The 21,198-nt window shown below is 49.1% G+C and overlaps 1 protein-coding gene across 9 annotated transcripts in view; it reads left to right on the top strand.

The window, feature by feature from the left end:
• Nucleotides 1-21,198, top strand: part of BMAL1 (basic helix-loop-helix ARNT like 1) — a 107,112-nt gene that overhangs the window by 70,007 nt on the left and 15,907 nt on the right. For 5 of the 9 annotated variants that reach the window (XM_058663357.1, XM_058663354.1, XM_058663350.1 and 2 more), the window contains 10 exons: nucleotides 166-295; nucleotides 3,226-3,350; nucleotides 3,901-4,048; nucleotides 6,168-6,206; nucleotides 6,466-6,507; nucleotides 7,732-7,889; nucleotides 9,543-9,622; nucleotides 13,897-13,989; nucleotides 16,382-16,499; nucleotides 18,965-19,114. In XM_058663357.1, the coding sequence (XP_058519340.1) occupies nucleotides 3,909-4,048; nucleotides 6,168-6,206; nucleotides 6,466-6,507; nucleotides 7,732-7,889; nucleotides 9,543-9,622; nucleotides 13,897-13,989; nucleotides 16,382-16,499; nucleotides 18,965-19,114 (820 nt within the window). In that variant the 5' untranslated portion in view covers nucleotides 166-295; nucleotides 3,226-3,350; nucleotides 3,901-3,908. Of the gene's footprint in view, nucleotides 1-165; nucleotides 296-3,225; nucleotides 3,351-3,900; nucleotides 4,049-4,777; nucleotides 4,867-6,167; nucleotides 6,207-6,465; nucleotides 6,508-7,731; nucleotides 7,890-9,542; nucleotides 9,623-13,896; nucleotides 13,990-16,381; nucleotides 16,500-18,964; nucleotides 19,115-21,198 lie in introns of those variants that run through there. The other 4 variants (XM_058663355.1, XM_058663356.1, XM_036494131.2 and 1 more) reach the window with 3 other exon arrangements.

Below are 21,198 nucleotides of genomic sequence, written 5' to 3'. Positions count from 1 at the left end.
ATCTGCAGTGGGAGTTAGGAAGGAGTGGGAGGGGGGCCACGAGCCTGGCACTGAGCACAGTGCGGGGTGCCAGGGGACAGAGCCTGGCTAGTGGTCCTCCCTGCCGTGGGGACTCAGTGCTGCCTGCCTTGACCTCACTTGTGCACCCCATGGTTCCTGCCGTAGGTTTTGGGAAGAAGTTGACTGCCTGGCGAAGAGATTACAAAGCATGAGCATCGCTTTGAGGTGATCAACACATCCAGCAGTCCCTCAGTCCTCACATGCTGGATTGGAGGTTTAACAACTGTGACTTCAGGTAATGAATGAGTAATACCTTCCCGCTACCCCCATAGCTACAGCTCGCATGGCAGTCCTTTCTCTCAGAATTGTGGTTTCTCTCTGGAGCCCTGACACTTAACAGCATTCCACCATGTCCAGTCATTTGGCTGCTCCAGAAGAGAGGGTGGGGATACCGGGGTACCCTGTGTCTGGCACACAGCCCAGGGGGCCAGGATTCTGTGGGGCCAAGAGCCAAAGGGTGGCTCTGCTTGCATCCCTGGCCCTGCTTCTCTGAGTGTAAAGTGACAAGGTCAGTAAACTCTCTAAAGTGATTATGTCATTATAAGTTACTGAAGGATAAATTAGAATAGCCATGGCATTTCTGAAGACAGGGAAAAAATGTAATAAGAGCCAAATGATTGGTTCTCTTGAATGCAGCAACAGATTCTAAAGCTGCAACATGAAAACAGCATGGTTGGTAGAATGGCAAGAATGAGAGCAAAAGAACAGAATACAAAGTCCAGAAATAGTAGATAAACCAATGATAGCGTTTCAGACAATTGCTAACAAAGTATATGGCCTGACAAATGGTGTTAGGACAAAAGTCTGTCCATTGATAGGAAATAAGAAAATACTCCCTTAAGTGCTAAGATAAAGTATGAATAAAAAGTAAAATTGGAAAAGTATTAGTAATTATTTTGGGGGCGAGAAGAATTTTTACAATCAAGTTCAAAGGTATAAGACAAAGAATTGCTATTCCCAATACATAAAATCACCTGTTGAGTATCTACTTATCACTTAGTATGTGCTGGGAAGTATTCTAGGTGCTAGGGGTACAAGCACTCAGCAAAACACCCGCTGTCCTGACAGGGGGCATGGTGAGTAAAGAGGAAATCACTGTTGATCAATGCCTTGGTAAGGACCGTGTAAAAAAATAAAATTAGGCACTGGCTTAGGTGGTTGGCAAGGTCTGTATTCTTTTACACAGCCAAGGAAACATCGCTAGTGAAAGTCTGAGTGCAGTGTTGAGAACAGGGAAATGGAGAAAAGAGGAAAGAAGTGGCTGAATTCTGTTGTGCAGTGTTGAGTAGATGGGATTTACTGATGGGTCAGGTGCAAGGTTATGGAGACAGGAGTTAGGCGGGTTGGAGTCCTGCCCGGTGAGCAGGATTGAGGTACTGCTCCCAGATGGAGAAGCCATCAGGTTCCCGGTTCTGGAAGTTTCAGCTTGAGGTTTATGTTGGCTCTTCAGAGGGAGGCGTCAAGAGGGTAGTTGAGCATGCGCATCTGGCAGTGGTCCCAATCTAGGTGGTACTTGAAGCAGTAAATCTGTGTGGAGCTCCCACAGGGTGATCCTAAACTGAAAAGGGACTCACAGACCATGCACAGAACCCTCAGTGAGAGGTGAGGGCAGCACAGAGGCAGCTAAAAGAACGAAAAAAAGGAGTGGCCAAAGAATTGGAAGGAGGACCATGGAGGGTGGCATCTCTGAAGTCAAGAGACAGGAGGAGGGTAGTCCAGCTCCATCAGATGCCACAGATGGGCCAGGCACTTAGGGCCTGGAGAGCTGGCCTTTGGCTCATAAAGTGGAAAGTCACGGAAACTCACTGGGGGCATTGTGTTGAAATAGCAGGGACAAAAACCTGATCTGAGCCAAGGTACAAAAATTAAGAGGAAAAGAACTGGAGACAGAGAAATGGGCAAGTAGCTGGTGGGAAGTGATGTTCAAAAATATTTCCCATCTCCCAAGATGGGAGTTACAGAACTTGTGTTTTTATCCAGCTGGGAATGATCCTAGAGCATGGGGAAGTTGGATGATGTGGGACTGGGAAGGGGTTGGAAAGTTCTGAATTGGTACTAAGGCTTCCAGTAGACGAGAGAGGCGGAGCCCAGGCTTGGCTGACTGTGGGGTCCCATTGGAAGGGTGCTAGGCTGTGGAGGGTGGTGCTGGCCTCTTTGCTGGTAAGATGTGGAGGTACTGGCTGAAGGTGAGGACTGGGTAGATGTTAGAAGCTTGTCAAGAGAGGATGAAAGTGGTTGCTAGCAGTGTGTGAGAAACGGCAGCCAGGGGAGGGAAGGGTTGCGAGACAGTCATGTCCAAGTGTCTAGGTGAACATGGGGTGGGAGGCTGACATGATAGAAAACGAGGGCAAGGGTAGAAGGGAATGCAGAGAGATGTCCCTGGAACTAAAGTACCATCAGTAATAATTGTATTTGTGAGTGAAAATAATGGGGTGTGTGTGTGTTCCCCCTCCCTTCTTACTGGTAGGGTTTTTTTTTGTTGAGGATAGAAATGACTGGAACTTGTCCAAAGCACAGTGTTTCGATACATTCCTAAACATACAGCTTGTGTTTCTTTGATCCATCAGTCTTTTTCTTTTTCTTCCTTCCTTCTGTTCTTTCTTTCCTCCCTCCCTTCCTCCTTCTCCACCTCCCTCCCTCCCTCCCCTCCTCTCTCTCTGTCTTCCTTCCTTCCTTCTTTCTTCCTTCTTTCCTTTCTTCCTCTCTCTCTCTCTCTCCCCCAGAAATAACAGAAAAAGAGAGATCTTCCATCCATCCTCTGGCTTACTCCCCAGCTGGAGTAATGGCCAAACCTAGTCCTGATAGAAGCCAAAAGCCTGGAACTGCATCTAGGTTTCCCACATGGGTAGAGGGGTGCATGTTCTTGGCTTAACAGACACATTAGCAGGGAGCTAGATTCATAATCGAGCAGTCAGGACTCAAGCCCACACTTACAGGGGATCTCAGCCTCTCAAATGGCAGGTTAATCCACTGTGCCACAGTGTTGACTGCTAGTCCCACTCTTAAGTAGTATAGTCTGAGAGAGAGAGCAGGGGTGGGGGTGGGGAGCATGGAGACAAATGCACAGAGGTATTCATTCTAGCAGTGCTTAGAAAAGTACAGAATTGACACCCAGATGTCCTCAAGGGTTCACCAGGAGCTCTCATTCACCTTCTTGTTTTGTAGATGTGGAAACTTCGGCCCAGAGGCCGGGAGTGACAGCTCCAGGTGGATCACCCGGAGCCAGGACCCCTGACTGTCACCAGGGCCTGACCTCCTCACCTAGTTTTGAAGTTGGAGTCCCTTGCAAGGTACGTGGCCTCTTTGGGGAGTCCGGCTCACTTTCCTGCTTTCAAAATACAGGTTTTCGGGAAGCTGGGCAGGTTCGTTTACAGTGTCTTCATTCTGCAAGGTTTTCCTTGGGTCCTGAAGGGCAGTTAGCAGAAAAGGTGGGGCTCCTGAGAGAGAGTGGCCCTGAACTCCTGCTTCCCAAGCAGGACTTAGGCTCAGAAGAAGGCTGTTTTCTTAAAATTTTTCCACTGAAGAAGACAACCAGTAAATCACATTCATTTATCTCACCGATCACAAGTGTACCGACTGGCAGATGACCTGAGGCCCTCAGCGAGCATCTGGGACCCTGGGTGCAGCGGGGACAGCACAGGGTTGTTGCTGCTTGAGCCGCAGGAGCTCAGCCTCTGGGGGCTTTTGTGTCTTTTCCGGAAGATTGAACAGGAGCCCCTCAGTTTCCTGTATCCTACCCTTTGCTTGCTTCTATATACCTGTGGTTTGGTGGGAGATGAGGTATGTGAATACCTTAAGCCAACTCCGTTGCAATCAACACCCTCCTGCTAATAATTCCAGAGCCTCCCATGGCAGACCAGAGGATGGACATTTCTTCCACCATCAGTGACTTCATGTCCCCAGGCCCCCCGGACCTTCTATCCAGCTCCCTCAGCTCTGGAGGCATGGACTGCAATCGCAAGCGGAAAGGAAGCTCTACCGACTACCAGTAAGGCCTGCAGGGCTCGTCCATCCCTAGGTAGTGCTCAGTGTCCACCTACAGGCGTGGGCCACCCAGGGGCCAGCTGCTGCTGCCACTAGATGCAGGGCTGGGAGGACAGTAATACTAGGTGACCATGAGGTTGGGGTTGCCTTTATCTTTGCCTAGGTTTTAAGCCCAGGGATGCCTCCAGCTCTGTGGGGGTGGGATCTCATTTCCTCCTGTCCCCAGACTGTTCCATGTCCAGGGAAGATGAACAGCCTGGAAGCCACGTTCTGCCTCCGCTCTCCTTTGAGCAAGGGGATGGAGGCTGTGGGTGTAGTCTCAGGAAATTTCAAGGAGACTTGGCCTGAGGCCTCCTGTGAGAAGAAGACATCAAGTAGCAGGTGCTCAGTGGGTGTCTGGGGAGTGAGTGCTTGTAGAGGCCATCTCTGAAAACAGCGCAGGAACCCTGGAAATTGTCTCGAAACATGACCTAAAGTAGCATGTTCCTGTCATCTTAAATAGTATTTTTGCTTCTTTTTAGACTTGATGACTTTTCTTTTGAGTAAGTAAATTTCCATGCCTGCAGTCAAGTCTCCCATATCTATACAGATACCTAGGGAATGAGGTAGTCTTCAAAGGCATGCTTTAGTCTGTTCAAGCCCCTGCATGGATCTTACCCACATGACCTCTAAAGAGGTTTTCTTTTGTTTAATGGGGGGGAAAAGTCTCCAAGGTGGTGTACCTCCCCCGCAGATGTCCTTTTTGCTGAAGTCCACCAGTTGGATTTGGGGAGCACAGTGGCGGGAGGGCAGCTGCCCACTAGGAGATGCTGGAATCAACATGTAAATTAGTCCAGATGAGGAAGAGTGTGCTACCTAGTGGAAGGATAGTGGGTATGAGGTCAGCGAGGCTCTCTTGTAACAGGAACTGCCTGCTGGCAGTGGGAACAGGCAGTGTGTCCCCAAGCCACTGACTCCACATTCACAAATGGCAGCAGTCTGGAACTGGGCTTTCCATTTCTTGTTGCTGCACAAGACCCTTCCGATTTCCCACAAGTTGGAGTCCAGTTTGCAAATGTTCTCTGATTCCTGGAGTGTCGGCTGTTTAAGCCACCATGGAGCCTTTCCCTAGAGCCTGACTATCCCAAGGTCACACGGAACAGCCAGGCAGAGCTGCCGAACTCAAGAGTAGCCACCCTGCGAAGCAGCAGGAGTAGGGCTGGAGTTTGTTTCCTAAAGAATCCTGTCCAATTTCCTCTAAACTTTAGACACTGGCGAAAGAACCTCAGAACTGAGGAAGCCAAGACACCTAGACTGTTCTAGACTGCCGGCCATGTGACCCAGTGCTTCTGGGAGCACCTGTTTGTGCCCAGGAGATGTCACTGTCAGCAGGGTCCTCATCCCACCTGTGTGATGGAGAGAGGGGAGAAGCCCAGGTGACGGCTGGTGGCCACCAGGAAGAAGCAGAGCTGAACTGGGGTGACTTGGAAGTCCCACATCGAGGACATTCCATCTGTTTTTCCCACTGAGCTTCAGGCTGTCAGGAAGCTTGTGTTTCCGGGGCCTGTGCAAGGGATGCACAACCTTGACTGCAGGATGCCGAATGGTCCTCGGCCCACTGCTCCCCTTCTGCCGGGTCCTGAAGCCCAGACCATGTGTTGCAGTGCCTTGGAAATGCAGCCTGGGTTCTGCTCCAGTATCTCTCTGTTGCTCTCGTTGCCTTCCTCCCCTTCCTCTCCCTCTCCACCAAATAGACAGGTGTGTATGGGTGTCTTTGATGCTTGATATGTTTTGCAAATGGAATAAGCTCCATTTGTCCAGAATGCTGAGGGAATGAGGTTGTGGATGCTGCAAGAGTTTCCATCAACACTATATATTCTTAATTTTCAAACAGATAAGGTGAAATTGACATTAATAACCAAACTCCACCGAGACTGTATGTAACTCTCATTTGATAACCTGGAAAGCTGTCTCAGCTTTTCACATTCATTTTTCGCTTTCACGTTCATTATTCTCCACCATGAATTAGTACCAAGGCTCCTTGAGCCAACAGTTGGGTTTCTGGATGAAAGAGAGATTTCTGTATGACACCAAGCAATTCTGTATATCTTCATTAACAGTCACATTCTCTCTTGTTTTTCCAGAGAAAGCATGGACACAGACAAAGATGACCCTCATGGAAGGTACCATGAACCTAGTCATTTGAACTTCTGTATCCCCATAGCCATTTTCTTGCATGGTTACACGCCCATGTCCTTAACCAGAGATAAGCACGGAGACCATGAACTGGCAGGCTCCAGCCTGTCTCCCTCCCACCTCCCTTCCCTGTATGGCCAACCACCAAGAGCAGACAAGAGTCAGGCAGAAGGAGAACAGGAGTGAGTAATGGCCGTGCACATACAGAGGATCGCATTTTTATCTTTTGCTTCCCTCCCCACCCAGGTTAGAATACACAGAGCACCAAGGCAGGATCAAAAATGCAAGGTAAGTTTGGACCCCATTTCACCCACAGACTCTGGGTTCCAGCTGCCTGGAGGGCAGCTGAGTGCACCGAGTGCTCAGTCCCTACATGGCCACTGGTCATTTTGGGCACTGTCTTGTCCTTAGGAAGCAGGGCAGTGGGTCTTGACTTGACATCACCATTTGCCCTCTGCTTTTTCGAAGTGGAGCTGGCCTTCGGCCTTTGCTGTCTAAACATGCTGAAGCTAACAGAGACTGTGGAGGTAGCAGGAAATCCCTCCAGTTCCCCTGCCCTAGTCTGTAGCAGGCTCTTCCTCCCTGATTCCCGGGCCCCACAGAGGAGGCCTGCTTCAGGGAGTCCATGTCTGGGCTGTGCTGTGCCCCTGGAGTGATGCTTCTCAGAGCTGTGAGTCACTCCACAAGGGCAGGACAAAGCACACACTCTGCTCCGCTGAGCAGATCCTCTCAGGGGACCTCCCCCGCCTCCAGTCCCACCTGCTCACCTCTTCTCATCGGCTCTGGGGCCTGCCCTGCCATTAGTGGCAGACCTATCTGAGACTGTGTCATGATGCACAGAACCAGGGGCTGCACCAAGCGGTGGCCCAACCTCTCAAGTTTCCCCCTGGCAGACAGCTTTTGCAGATGGTGCCAAGCACCTGCTGCTGTACCTCGGTACCCCTCAGGGAAGCTCTGGGGTTCAGATGCAGGGTCTGCTGCATGTTGGAGAGTGCCGCCTGAACCACAGATGGCCCACATGCATTAGTGCAAGGAGCCTCAGACAGGCCGACAATGTAACGACATGATATCACCCACTGGCCACACTGTGGGCTCCACTTGGAGCACGACAACCCACTATGGGCTGGGCCGTAGTGGCTGCTCCAGACACTGCTCTGTGAAACCTCTGCTTCCCTTCTCTCTCCTTCCACTCCCATCTCTAAATCCAGTTTTGCAGAGGCTGGGGGTGGAAGCAATGGGAAGAAACTGATTCAGTTTCCTTGGAATGACAGTTTATAACATTCTCTTCCTCAATGCTAAGAATGAGGTGAACGTAAGGAAATGGGAACTGCCCTGGCAGGGAGACTGCTTTTGGGGAGTTTCGTTAGTAGAAACACCCAGTCTATAACATTCTGCAAAATCTACATCTGTCCTATCCAAGGAATATTGAGAAGTTACAACTCATTTATTTTTGTCATTTCCCTGATACTCGGTTCCATTTCCTGATATATCGTCTTTCACGTTGTTGTGCAGGGAAGCTCACAGTCAGATTGAAAAGAGGCGCCGGGATAAAATGAACAGTTTCATTGATGAACTGGCTTCTTTGGTACCAACGTGTAATGCCATGTCCAGGAAACTGGACAAGCTGACCGTGCTCAGAATGGCCGTCCAGCATATGAAGACACTGAGAGGTGAGGCCCTGGTCTGGGCTGGCCTTCACATCCTGTCCACCAATGTTGCCCTCCTTGGCTAGAATGTTCCTGAGTGTCCAGGCAAAGCTCGAATCCATCCTAGCACCTAGCTGCATGTAGTACGTTTGTGCTTGTCAACAGCAGCCCTGGTGCCAGGTGTTTACTGAGCCGAGGTGCATCTTGAGATGCAACTCTGCAGTCACAGAGCCCTAGAAGGCCCAAACTTAGTGCTCTGCACGTCTCTGCATGTGTGCCTGTCAGTGGGCTTCCTGCCTAGGACGTCGCATCCTGTGGGATTGTGTGTGCCCCTGGACTCCACCTCACAGCAGGGACACACGAAAGGCTGTTTGGGTTTTTTCAGAGGATAATTTGTCAGGATTCCTTCAAAGAATGAGTCACCAGCTAATGGCTCCTGCTGCATTTCAGTGTCAGAAATGAACACGGGTGATATTTTCATCTTCCTGAAATTTTCCTCAACCAGGTTGGCTCTTTGTGAGGGAAGCAGTGGTTTCCTTCTTTTCCAGTTGTGGAGAGGGTGAGAAAATAGAGGCTGAAAAGTGGAAGTGCTTTTCCCGATCATAAGGAAAATGTGTCAGACATTTTAGTGAATGCTGTTCTGGAACTTTCCATAGCTAGCCTTGGACTGTTGGCAGAAGTTGGAAGACTGACACCCACTCTGACCTCTGACCTGCGTCATTAAAGAGTGGTATCTTTACACTTGCACAAGGTCTGTAGAAATAAGCCGATTTTGACCTCTGATCATCATTCAAAAACATCATTAAAAATGAGCAAAGACAGTGAGTTAAATTGTTATAGAGGAGTTTCTACTAAAATTGGAAGGGAAAAAGTGGCAAATCTCAAGTTAGGATGAAAAGCAGAGGCATGGGTAGGTAGGCTAGGTACCGAGTAAGTTGACATGCAAGTCGCAGGCGCATCCAGTCGGCTGCCTTCCCCACATGGCTTCAGATTGCTGTGGATCCATTTGGCTCAATTCCTTCCCTGTTCTCCTCACTCTGCTGCAGATTCCTAGTCTTCCGCCACTGGCATCTTTCTCAGCTGTTGTTCTGGAAAACACCAGACAGACAGCCTGAGTTTAAAGCCCAAGGCTTGCCCTGTTTTAGTCCCGGGGGTTAGTGCTGTGTTAACTGAAGGAATTGCCAAGTGCCCAACACTCACCCCTGATGAAGAGAGACTTGCACTAACTACCTTCCACGGTGCCTTTCCCCAGGGCCCGGCGAGGGGGCTGGATGATTTCCTGTGCGCATGGGTGGTGGTGACCTGGGGGAGTGCTAGACCACCCCTTGAGCCAGCATAGGCCTAGGGGAGGGGATGCCTGCAGGAGGCACTGCGGCTGCTTTCCCTCTTAGAGGCAGACTTTTGGAATTCTCCTGGGGTTTCTTGGTATTCCCTTAAACAAGACAAGCAAGTTTAAATCTCGTGTAGGCAGCAGTTTCTCTTTTCAGTGGAATTCTCTGTAGGACTGTAGGATTCTGTCCAAAGCCAGGTTATCCCTGTCTCCGTTACGGAAAGAGGAGATGAGGTGAAAGCCCCACAGGGTAGAGACCGGTCCCGTCCAGATGGCGTGAGGCAGGGAAGTGGAGTGAGGCATTAGGTAAACATCGAGTGTGCCAACTTTTCTTCTTTTCCTCTAAGGTGCCACAAATCCCTACACAGAAGCTAACTACAAGCCAACATTTCTGTCAGATGATGAATTGAAACACCTCATTCTCAGGGTATGTGGCTAATCTGGGATTGTTTTGCATAGCATGTGTTTGGATACGTTTCAGAGTAAACCCTAGTATGTGGGATCTGACACCTGAGTGTGAACCATGTGTGGACAGGTCCTCTCTTGGGTCGCCACCTTTCTGATTTTTTTGCATTTGCTTTGTTTTTTAAGATCTATTTTATTGGAAAGACAGTAACACAGAGAGAGAGAGAGAGAGCTTCCATTTACTGGCTCCCTTCCAAAATGGCCACAATGGTCCAGGCTGGGCCAGGCTAATGCCAGAAACCTAGAACTCAGTCCGTATTCTCCCATGTGCATGGGAAGGGCGCAAGAACTTGGGTCAGCATTAGCAGGGAGCTGGATTGGAAGGAGAGCAGCCAGGTTGTGAGCCAATGCTCCAGTATGGAATGCCAGTGCCACAGGTAAAAGCTTAACGTGCTCTGCCACAACACCAGGCCAGGGTCCCCATCTTTATGTTACTGTTTGGGTAGGCATCACGTTCCCCCACAAAACCTTTTTGTTCTTCTTTGACCTTGCTTGGGTGAAAATGGGAGATCTTTGCTGCTCTGATTTTAAATCAAAAGAGGCAGGATTTTGTGTAAAATAAGAGGGAGTGAAGACCTTAGAAGGGACCAGAAACTGACAACATTGGAGAAATCTTTCTTCTGGCATAACCAGGAACACAGAAATTCCCACCTAAGTCTCTAAGTCAAACAACAAAGGTGAACAAGAAGATCCAGTGGAAGAGGAAATGCTTCTGCCTACTTGACTTTACACTTCTTTGTCAAGTTTGTGCAGCGAGCTCTTGAGGTGGTCCTCTGGGAACTAGTTGGCTTCTCCCTTCAGTGGAATTCTGCATGGAACCCAGCCTACACGGAATCCACTTTTGCTGCTGCAAAGAGTAAGATTTACCTGCAGGTGGAAGAGAGAGGAACTGGTTTGGAACTTAAGGTAGAGAAAAAGAAAACCATAACTCTAAGGAAGGATACCTATCTCCCCTCCCGTGCAGCCAGGGCTGACCTTGCCTGCCCAGTCCCCTGCAGCATCTGGAGTGGAAGTCTTTGGCTGTAGAGCACAGGAGTAGAAGCCAGTGCAGCCGGGTCTTTGCCTCACCGGTACCTGTTGTCAGCTCACCCCAGGCACTCTTGACCTGGCCCAGGTGCTCTCTCCAGTGCTCTGTCAAATGGGAAAGCTCTTAGCTGCAAGGAATGGAAGACTCAATGAATAGCGAAAGTTTCATTCCTTGACATCTGTCCTGTGCAGGTTGTGTGGGGATGCTGCGGTGGTGTTGAGATCAGCCTGAGCCAGGCTCTGCCTTCTCACACAACTGTCTCACATTAGCAGCAGCCAGCTGGGTTCCTTCTTAAAACAAGAAGGCCTTGCCAGGTCTGGGTAGCCAGAACAACTGGAAAGGGGAGTGGGTGGCAGGCTGCCTCTCTTGTCAGCGAGGATATGTCTGCACTGGAGGCCCTGATACTGAACTGCAGCTTACTGGGGAAGGGGCCACTTGGTCACCTTCCACTACTGAGCAGGGTGTAGAAACAAGGGTCTAGATTTTCCAGAGCTGCATCCATTGCTGCACTTCCCTCTGTAAGTGGCTCCTGCAATCCAGTACAGCTCTTCAGCCATGGGCTGGGCGGCTTCACGGTGCTTCTACTGAGGGCTTCTTGCCTAAGAAGGCGTCCTGTGGGTGCCCCATTCTGGGCAGCTGCAGTACTCCTCCGGGGGCTCTCTTATACATGAATTGTTGTTAGGCTAGGATTTTAACATCTGTTGCAGGGTGCAGTTCATGTTCTTCAACCAACATAGGGCTTTTATGTCTACCCAAATGGCCCAACTTGTCATCAGTGACACTTTGAACCCTTGGTGACTTTCAAAAAGGATGTGCAGGCCTCTGCCTTTCAGTCTGGTTTATGAGTTCAGAGAACATTCTTGCATCAGGACACATGGCACTGTTCTAGAAGTATGCAAATCCATGACAGTCACTTCTGGGTGGAGCCCACACATGCATGGCCTTTGGGCTAGCACTCTCGGGGCTCAGTGCTTCAGACCCCCAACTCTGCCCTACCCCTTCATCCTTCCTGTAGAAATGTCCTTGGTCTCAGGATGTGCTGACATTAAAATACAAAAAAAAAAAAAAAGAAGAAAGAAAGAAAGAAAGCCACCACCACCACCACAACAACAAAAAAGAAACCACTGAGTGTGGTAGGCCTGGCTCCAGGCACTTACCCCGAGCACAGTGGTTGGTTCAATACTCTCCTGTCACCATTTTGAAAAATCTTAATTTTCATCGAAGATGCCCAACATTTTCATTTTGTACTGGGCCCTGCAAACTATGGGTCCCAATGATCATACTGCTGCCTTGATGTTTTTAGTGGGGCAGGGGAAAGCCCTCAGCAACTGTCTAAACGATAGTTTGGCTGCAGGAGTTAGCCTTCCACTTCTTCTCGCCCATGCCAGTCTAACAGCGCTAAGTACCTCTAAATATCTTTTAATAAGCTGTGGTCAGGGATCGGCAAACCTTATCCATCTAGAATCTCTGCTTCCCCATGTTTTGCAGACTTGGCAGCCCACACCAGCACTCTGTGGTGTATGTGGCCTGTTTTCTCCAAGAACAGACCTGCCCCTTGTTGCCCCCAGGGCCGTGTGCTCCCTGCAGGGCTCTCGGCTTGGTTCCCCAGCTGGCTCTTCGTGCCCAGCCCGCCCCCCTCCTCTTGGCGTACCTGCTGAGTGCGGTAGAGTTGGGGTGTTCACGGTCTCCCTGCATGGACTGCATTTATGGGGCTCTGGAGCCGGCTCGCTTTCCCCTGCCTGGGTTAAAGTCTGCTTTACCCTTGTCTCAGTCCAGCTCTGACTTTGCCCAGCCAGCCCCACAACCCTCTGCCCGGCAGAAGCCCTCTGTCACCTTCCTGCCAGACACCTTTCCAGCCACCTAATCTGCCACATCAATGGAGAGCCTCAAGCCAGTCTTCTTGTGAGATGAGAGGCTGTCTGCCAGGCAAATGAGGAAGTTATTAATACCCTGCTTTTTGGCAGAGTGAGGCTTCCAGCAGATGGTGGCCCGAAGAGGCACTTCCTCCTCACTGTCATCCCTTGCCTCCAGCCAGCTTAGCGACCTAACTTAGGAAAGGATCCCTCCTGGCTTCCTTCCGGCTGGGTGGGCTGCCAGGTGCACGCAGCAGTGCTGATCCGTTCGCCCCATCACTCCTGCCACCCCAGCAGGACATGTACCATTCCTTCACCTGCAGCCACTCACATTCATTTCCTGGTTCGATGACTTAACTTAAATCCCAAAGGTACTTTTGTGGAAATGGGTACAAAGATCTGGTTTTTTCCAAAGAGCAGACTCAAAATGAGTGAATAAAGCAAGAGATTGGCTTGCCGTGTGGTAGCAAAGGGGGAACTGAGGCTCACGAACCAGGAGTTCACTGTCTATCTACAGGAGCGCACCGACATGGGATGTGGGGATCCCAGGCAGCAGCTGAGCTTACAGTACCACAGCGCCCACCCCTACAGTGGTTCTTGGATTTCATTTCCATGAAGATGGCTGGCACAGGGCTGTGTTGCTGGTCTTGTTTGAACCCCCACACCAGTGTGACTCAGATGTGCACAGGCTTGAAAACTAATTTCTCTTGATCCATGGCTGAAGTATTTGTATTCTAGGACAAGAAAAGGAAAGTAAAAAGTGTCCCTTAGAGTCCTCAGTTTCAATACAGGTAAAAATCTGAGTGCTGCTAGAGATAGGAGCACATTTGGTAGAGACCATACGTGTACCTGACTGCTGCCTGCAGCCTGGCAGCTGGAGGGCCACTCAGCTGCTCATGCCATCCTGTGCTGGCTCTCAGGGGGCGGCTCCCCCCGGCTGGTGTGTTCAAAGTGGTGAGCGATGCTCAGGGAAGATGGTGGCTAAGACATTGGACAAGGGATTCGTATCTCAGATTCTATAGAGTTCTCCCTAGGGTAATTACAGTTGTAACAATGAAATGTGATTTCTCACTGAGTTTTTCTTTGAACTGGAACTCACAGAGTTGGCCTTTTCCCTGTAGTCATTCAGTGCTTTATGGATGTATGTGAATATCCAAGCCAGAGGGACGTAGAGATCTGTCAGTGGCCCTGGGGAGCATCTGTTCCCATCAAGGATTTAAGTGTCTTGTGAAAATTGTGGATGAATGCTCCTGTAATTTGGAGCCTTAGAAAACAAGTCCTTGATTTGCTATCAACGTGATTACAAGTCCTATTTGCTAAAGTGTGATAACTCGATTATCCATTTCTCCTGATTAGGCAGCAGATGGATTTTTATTTGTCGTAGGATGTGACCGAGGGAAGATACTCTTTGTATCCGAGTCTGTCTTCAAGATCCTCAACTACAGCCAGGTATCATCCCTGCTCCCCTCGGGGTGGCAAGCCTTACGCCAGTCAGAAACATACCTCATTTCTCAGAATAATTATGGTGTATGTCATATGAAACCCTTCCTCTGGAAATTCTTAACTGCTTCATAGAGAAATGCATTTAAGCTTAGAATACGCACCTTATCTGCACGCAGCCCCCAAACACACACACACACACACACACACACACACACCAATGAGACTCCGTAGCATTGTGGTTTTCTTGCTTTACAACTTTCTTACTACTACAACATTTATATCCAACAATGATGGAGGAAAAGTCAAAGACGCAAATCTTTCTGACCAAGGAGAAAGGTAGACAGATAATTGCATCCCAGAGAGTGAGAAACTTGAGAACCAACCCTCACACTATTGTTGCTATTATTTATTTTCCTTTTGTTTGAAAGCCAGAAAAGATACAGAGAGAATCCTCTACCAATTAGTTCACTCCCAGATCCCCGCGACAGCTGGGGCTGGGCCAGCCTGAAGTCAGGAGCATTGATTCTCCCCAAATGACCAGAACAGTCAGGGCTAGACCAGGCTAATGCCAGGAACTCCAGCTGAGTTTCCCATAGAAACCTGAGCGTTTGGGACATCATGTGCCTGCCACCCAGGATGCTTTAGCAGGAATCTGGATCAGAAATGAGGCAGCCAGGACTCAGGCTAAACACACTAACGGATGCAGGCATCCCACGTGCTGACTTAGCCTGCGGCACCACAGTGCCTGCCTCCTGGGTGACACCTCCTCGCTGCTACAGCCAAAGCCCGTGCCACCCCATACTATTTCGTGCAGTCATATGACGCTCTGTTGAACCTCATCTTCCTCTAAAAATTATAATTCCCCGGAGATTTTATGGTGGTTTATTGGATCAGATAAGAGTAATATTTATGAAAGCTTCAAGAATAAAGCTTTTCACCTGTTATGTCCTCCAGAGGTTTTCATTAATTCATCCATCCATTCATTTATTCATTCATTCACACACCAGTGTTTGCATAAATGTCTGGAAGGCAGAAAAACAGAATCAAAATGACATTCACATGAATCAGAATCAATGTAAATGTAATACTTTTAACCTTAGAGCAAAATCATGGAGGAAGTATTTTTTTCCCACCTCCCTAATTAAGAATAAGGTGACAGGAGTGTGGTCTGACATGATTGAGGAACAAAGGGGCTTAATGGCAGAGCAGGGATCAGTCCACCGCTGCATCCCTCTTTTTTTTTTTTTTTAAATAAAGCAAACATTTATTAAACTATAATAAAAACATTCAATCAAATTACAAAACCTGAGCAAGAAAAACAAATGGCACATGCTTAACTGTAGTTGACATTCAAATAAAATTTACATTCCCAAAATATTATACAGTAATTAGAAAATACCAGCCAAAGTAATATTAGGATACTTTTACGTGCGATCTCAACAAATTTGAACAGAAGCAAATTTTAACAAAGGTAAATTTTATAGTGAAGCATAGCAGTAGATTAAGGATCTTGACATGTTTATTTTACTGCTCTTTGACACTATGATACAAAAATAAAAGGATTTACTTGACATTTTTAATAAATATCTCATGGGCTGTTGAGTGCCTTACTGGTGAAAAGATTTAACTGGCTAATCTCATCAATCCATTTTGTACATTTAGTAGGCATCATCTCTGCCCTACCTAACTCTTCATGCAATTCACAGCACACAAATTATTATCAGATTAAATACATAATCAACTCGGACTTTTCAACAACAAGGAAATTAGTAAACCATCAAATGGACTGCTTACCATACACTTTCCTCATAACTAAATAACACACAAAAAAATCAAAATAATATTTGTCATCACTCTAAACTATTGCCAGCAACTGACAAAAACTGCCAATTTGCCATATTCATGTTCACAACATGCTAAATATACTCTGCTGTTACTTCATCCATGAAATGCCAACATGCCTAGAACAGAGAATTTTCACCATCTCTTGACGTGGGACCTGACTTGCAGCAATCTATATTTAGATCAGAACTCCATGGGCACTTGATGAACTCTACCTTTCCATGTTACAGTGGAAGTTGTGGCACCAGAAAGGAAGAGCAGGTGCAGCCCAACGATTCTTGCCTCGGAGGAGCGTGAGCTCCATTGCGATGGAGCCTTTCCCCGCTCAAATTGTTAATCAAGCATTGATTAGAATCCCCCTCCGGATGCCACCTTCATTGTGTTGCCCTAGACAAAGGGTGGGACCCATGTATGTAAAGATCCATCCACAAAATGTTTGTGATTCTCATGCTTAAAAATATAGAATAAAGACACCGATGTCTGGGCTGGGCACTTGTTACACAACTGGTCGTCTGCGTCCAGCTGATTTGTCATTTTCAACATCTCATCCCGGCAGAATGATCTGATTGGTCAGAGTTTGTTTGACTACCTGCATCCTAAAGACATCGCCAAAGTCAAGGAGCAGCTCTCCTCCTCCGACACCGCGCCCCGGGAGCGGCTCATAGATGCAAAAAGTGAGTACAGGAGAGGCGTGCCCCCAGTGCCCTGTGAGCAGAGCGCGGCGCATGCAGGTGGCCACAGCTTCTCTGCCCTTTCTGTAGGCCACAGCCACTATTGGTGGCTAAGTGACATTGTTTACATTATTTTGGGCTTGTGTGATTTACGTAGACAGGAGAAAACCCTCCATGTCCCCATTAACTTGGGGGAGGAAGAGCTATGCTCACTTGGTCCTTCCTGGGTTTTCGTTGTTTTTGTTTTTTTTTAGAGTCTGGAAATTTTGTGTTGTGTGCTCCCAAGCATTAAAGGGCTCTCCCCACTTTGATTTGTTTTCTCAAAATAAATTAGAGATCTATTTATCTGAGTTGTACACATGTAGCTTAAAGAAATAAAAGTAAGAACATCTCTCATATTAACATGTTTCTTTGACCGAAGTAGTTGCAGGGGTAGATCAGCTTCTGCTCCTGGCTTCCTTAAAGCGGTGGACCCACTGTTCACGTTCTCCCCCAGGCTTTCTATTCCTGCACCTGTTCCCGTGCCCCCTGTGTGATGCTGCCTTCTCTGCTGGTCCTGTGGCAGCCTGTGCCTTCCTGTAGCAGAGTGTGAACTCTGGAGGCAGGTGCCTGGCTCATGTCCTGGCTCTACCCTTCACGAGCTGTGTGACCTTGAGCAAGTTACTTAACCTCTCTGTGCCTGCATTTCCTCAGCTGCTGTTTCACTGGGTAGCTGTGAGGATGCACTGTGCCAGGATGCTAAATGAAGAATGCAGGGAAGTTCTTAGTGCTTCGTACAAACAGTGTCAGTGTCGTATCATCTTGGCCCAGTGCAGTCCTGCCCGTAGCAAGCTTGCTGCTTCCAGGCTCTCCACATTAGCCCCTGAGAGCAGTGCCACTAGAGGAAATCTCCTTTGGCACCTCCTTTTCATTATGTACTCCCTGGCACCCATGACCCTTCGTAGTCTGGCCTTAGCATCCTTATAGTGACCTCAGGAGAAAAAAGATGAATGGCATTCAATCCTCGCCCTGCAGCTCTTACCCTACAGGCAGCAAGGCAAGGAGACAGACAGCACCTGCACAGTAACAGGTGCAGCCATCGAAATAGACCAGGCAGAGGGAGCAGGATGAGTAATTCTCATGTGGGTGTGAGCTCAGGCATCACTGAGTAGATGAGCTCCGGGTGGGCTTGTGGAGCTGAGTTAGTTTGCCAAACGATGAAGGAAGGAAGAGAGAAGAAAATGTGTGGACAGGCACAGCGGTGTGGCGCCCAGTGGACTGCTTGCTGCTGTTGGAGCAGGATGTGGGGGGGAGGTAGCCAGTTGAGGAGGAGGGTCAGGGCAATTGCACTACAAAAACCTTTGTGGTCCAAGGGCCAGGTTTGGGTCACCGTTCTGGGGAGGTTACAGGGAAGGTGGATTGGAGGGGAGGACACCCAACAGGAGCTGCTCTTTGTCTGATTGCTTTTAGGGTGGCCGTGGGATACTCCCCGCTTCTTACATCCCACCCCCTGCATCCGCCCCGACAGCGATCTGTAACCCCCAGGCTCCCTCTGCACTGACCATTAGCTGTTGTACTGCAAGGAGTCAGCGTTGCCCAGGGAGCTCGCCATTGTAGTCACGCCCACCTCCAAACCGTCTAATGCAACTGAGCTAGAACAGCCTAGCACCAGGGAAACGCTGCGAGACACAAACATGCACCATGTGTGTAATTGCACATTTTGCTGGTAGCCACATTAAAAAAAAAAGCAAAAATAAATGTAAAGTAATGTTGAATATTATATTTTATCTAACTTACTAAATATAAAATATTATTTTACCATATCGGAATTATTTTAAACATTAAACATTAATAAGTTCATTTCCCTTTTTGATACTAGTTGTTTGAAATCCTGTGTGTATTTCACCCTTAAAGTACCTCATTTCAGAAAAGTCACATTCAGGGGCTCAAGAGCTGCATGGACCCTCGTGGCTGTCTTAGACAGCATGGATCTGGAGCGGAGCCCAGGAATCTGAACGTGGGTGCAGCACCCGAGGGATTCTGGCCCCAGGCCAGGGCAAGAACTTAGAGCCATCACAGCTTCCTGCCATCTTTCCCAAGCTGCTGATGCCAGCCCCAGCAGCTCCTTGCTCCTTGGGGAGCTCCGGCTGCTTTGCCACACACTCGGCACTAATCACACGTGATTGTGTGTTCACCATCGCTTCTCAGGGCACGCTGCCATTCCCCCAGCTCGATCAGGAGCGGACCCTGTGCTGTGTGTTTTCATGCCCCCCGCTGCCCCCAGAGCCCCTCTTCCATCCATCCAGTAGTGAAGTGTGAGTGATGCGCCTGTGTGTAGCAGGTCTTCAGAGGTCTGAAGTAGGGAGAACTGGTGCTCGCATCCCATGTAACGCTGAGGCAGTAAGGCAAGGGCTGGCTCAAGGTCACACTGCCCCTCCTGACAGACACCGCTACACTTAGTTCATCACATTTTGTGTGTTGATTTGCAGCTGGACTTCCAGTTAAGACAGATATAACCCCTGGGCCATCTCGATTATGTTCTGGAGCACGGCGTTCTTTCTTCTGTAGGATGAAGTGTAACAGGCCTTCGGTAAAGGTTGAAGACAAGGACTTCCCCTCGACCTGCTCTAAGAAAAAAGGTAACCATTTCCCAGTTCTTCACAGCCCCACGGTCCCCTGCAGGGGCATCCCCCTTAGGATGCTGCTTCAGTGGCTCCAGCCTGAGCCCTGCCATCCCCTGTCAGAGCCGGCAGCTGGGAGGGAGGACGGAGGCTTGTGGGAAGGCTGTGTGCCTGCTCCTTCTGTGAGCACACAGTCGGGACAGGGTCCTAACTGCCCCCTGAGCACCTGCCCCGTCATGCTGTTCCTCTGCATGCTGTGGGATGCATGGACACTCTCCATTTTCCTTTCTCTGGAAGGGTTCTCTTTGCCAGGAGTTGCTGGCGTGGCACTTCCCTTGTCCCCACCATCTTGCCATTACAGGCTGTCTTGCTGGGTACCTTTGGGATCTTCCTGCACTCTGTCCTGGCACGGCTTCCCTTCTTGGTGGGCTGCCACTCCCTCAGCCTTAATGCCATGTACATGCCAGGGGCAGTGTGTTTCAGTCCCATTCCTCACTGAACTCCCACATCATAAATCACTGCTTAGTAGATCTAGCCACTTGGGTATCTCTCGAGGACCTCCCAAACATGACGCAGGCCGCAGGCCGCAGGCACTGCCAGAACTTCCCTTCAGTGTCAACGACATCGCCACGCAGCTGGCTGCTCTGGCCAGAAGCCTGGCGAGCATCCTTCTGTTGGTCACCACCCAATTAGGCAACTTGCCACAGTGAGCGCCAGGTACACTGTTGATCCAGGTCCGTGGCCACCCCATTGCTTGCTCACATCCAGCCGCCCCAGCTCCCCCCAGGTCTGGAGAGACAGGCTCTGCATGCTGCTCGCCCTCCACTCAGTAGCATATACCTACTCTTTCTTTTTTTTTTTTTTTTTTTTTGAAAAGTGGGGAGAGAGAAATAAAGTGATCTTCCATCTGCTTGTGAAGTCCCCAGTCTGAACAGCCTGACTGAAGGCAGAAGCCAGGAACTCTGTCCTGGTCTTCAGAATGGATGGCCAGGCGCGAACGCTTGAGCCACTGGCTGCTGCCTTCCAGAGTTCGCCTCAGCAGAAAGCTGCATGAGAAGCAAAGGCAGGACTCCGTCCTAGGCACCCCTGTGTCGGGTATAATGGTTCCAAGGGGCCAAATCCCCTGAATGATCTTTTAAGTGCAAATCTGTTTTCTGGGTCACTTGCTGCAAAGCCTTCAGTGTTTTCCTTTTCTCTTGGAGAAAAGCTGAGACTACTAAATGTAAACAGTGGGCAGCCCGTGTGCCCACTGCCACACAGTGTGTTCCTTGGAGAGCCTCAGCCCGTCTGGGCGAGGCCTGTGTCCATGCTGCCACCTCTAAGGGACTCTGTCCTCACCTCCCCCCCCACAGCGTCCTTCACTGACTTTATTCCGGCCTGGGCAGCTGCCTGCCTGCCTGCCTGTGGCCCCTGGAGGTCGCCTTGCTAGTGCTTACTTGCAGTTGCAGCCGTGAAACTACTTGGATGAGTTGCTGTTTAGTCTTTCTTGCCACTAGACTGTAAACTCCACCAGAGTGTGACTCTGTTTTCCCTTGAATTCCAGTAACCAGTGCAGACTCCTACTTGGCAAACACCCTGTAACGGGTCTGTAGTTGAACTCCATAGGTGATCCACACTTAACTGTGTCCAAAATTTAAATGATTTTTTTTCTCTCTCTCTTCTGTCTGTGTCTTTCCTGGTCTGTGAGCAACACCAGTAACCACATGATTCAGAAAAGCCAGGGTCATTTTTGTTTTCTTTGTTTCCCTCCTGCCTAATATTCACATCAGATTGCAACCCTGCTGTGTTGCTTCCCCCCCACCTTGTCACTGTCATTGCCAGCCGTCATTATCTCTTGCTGCATTATTGCCACTGGCCTCTGGAACCAGCCTTCCTGTTCTCCGTACCCGTCCCTCTACTTCTGGAACATCTGGGCCATGATTTCACTTTTCTTTTTTTTCTACTTGAACACCTTAGAAGCTCTCTTTTTCTTATTCAAAAAAAAAAGACCATTTCATTTGTTATCCCAAAATCCTTACAATCTACCCCAACTTACCTTCCCAGCTCTACTTGCTAAGACCTTGGCCCGCTTTCCTTCAGCCGCATGGAGCTCTCTGCAGTTT

This window comes from Ochotona princeps, chromosome 4, assembly GCF_030435755.1.
Source record: "Ochotona princeps isolate mOchPri1 chromosome 4, mOchPri1.hap1, whole genome shotgun sequence".
NCBI lineage: Eukaryota > Metazoa > Chordata > Mammalia > Lagomorpha > Ochotonidae > Ochotona > Ochotona princeps.
This window is presented reverse-complemented; position numbering and strand designations above follow the sequence as displayed.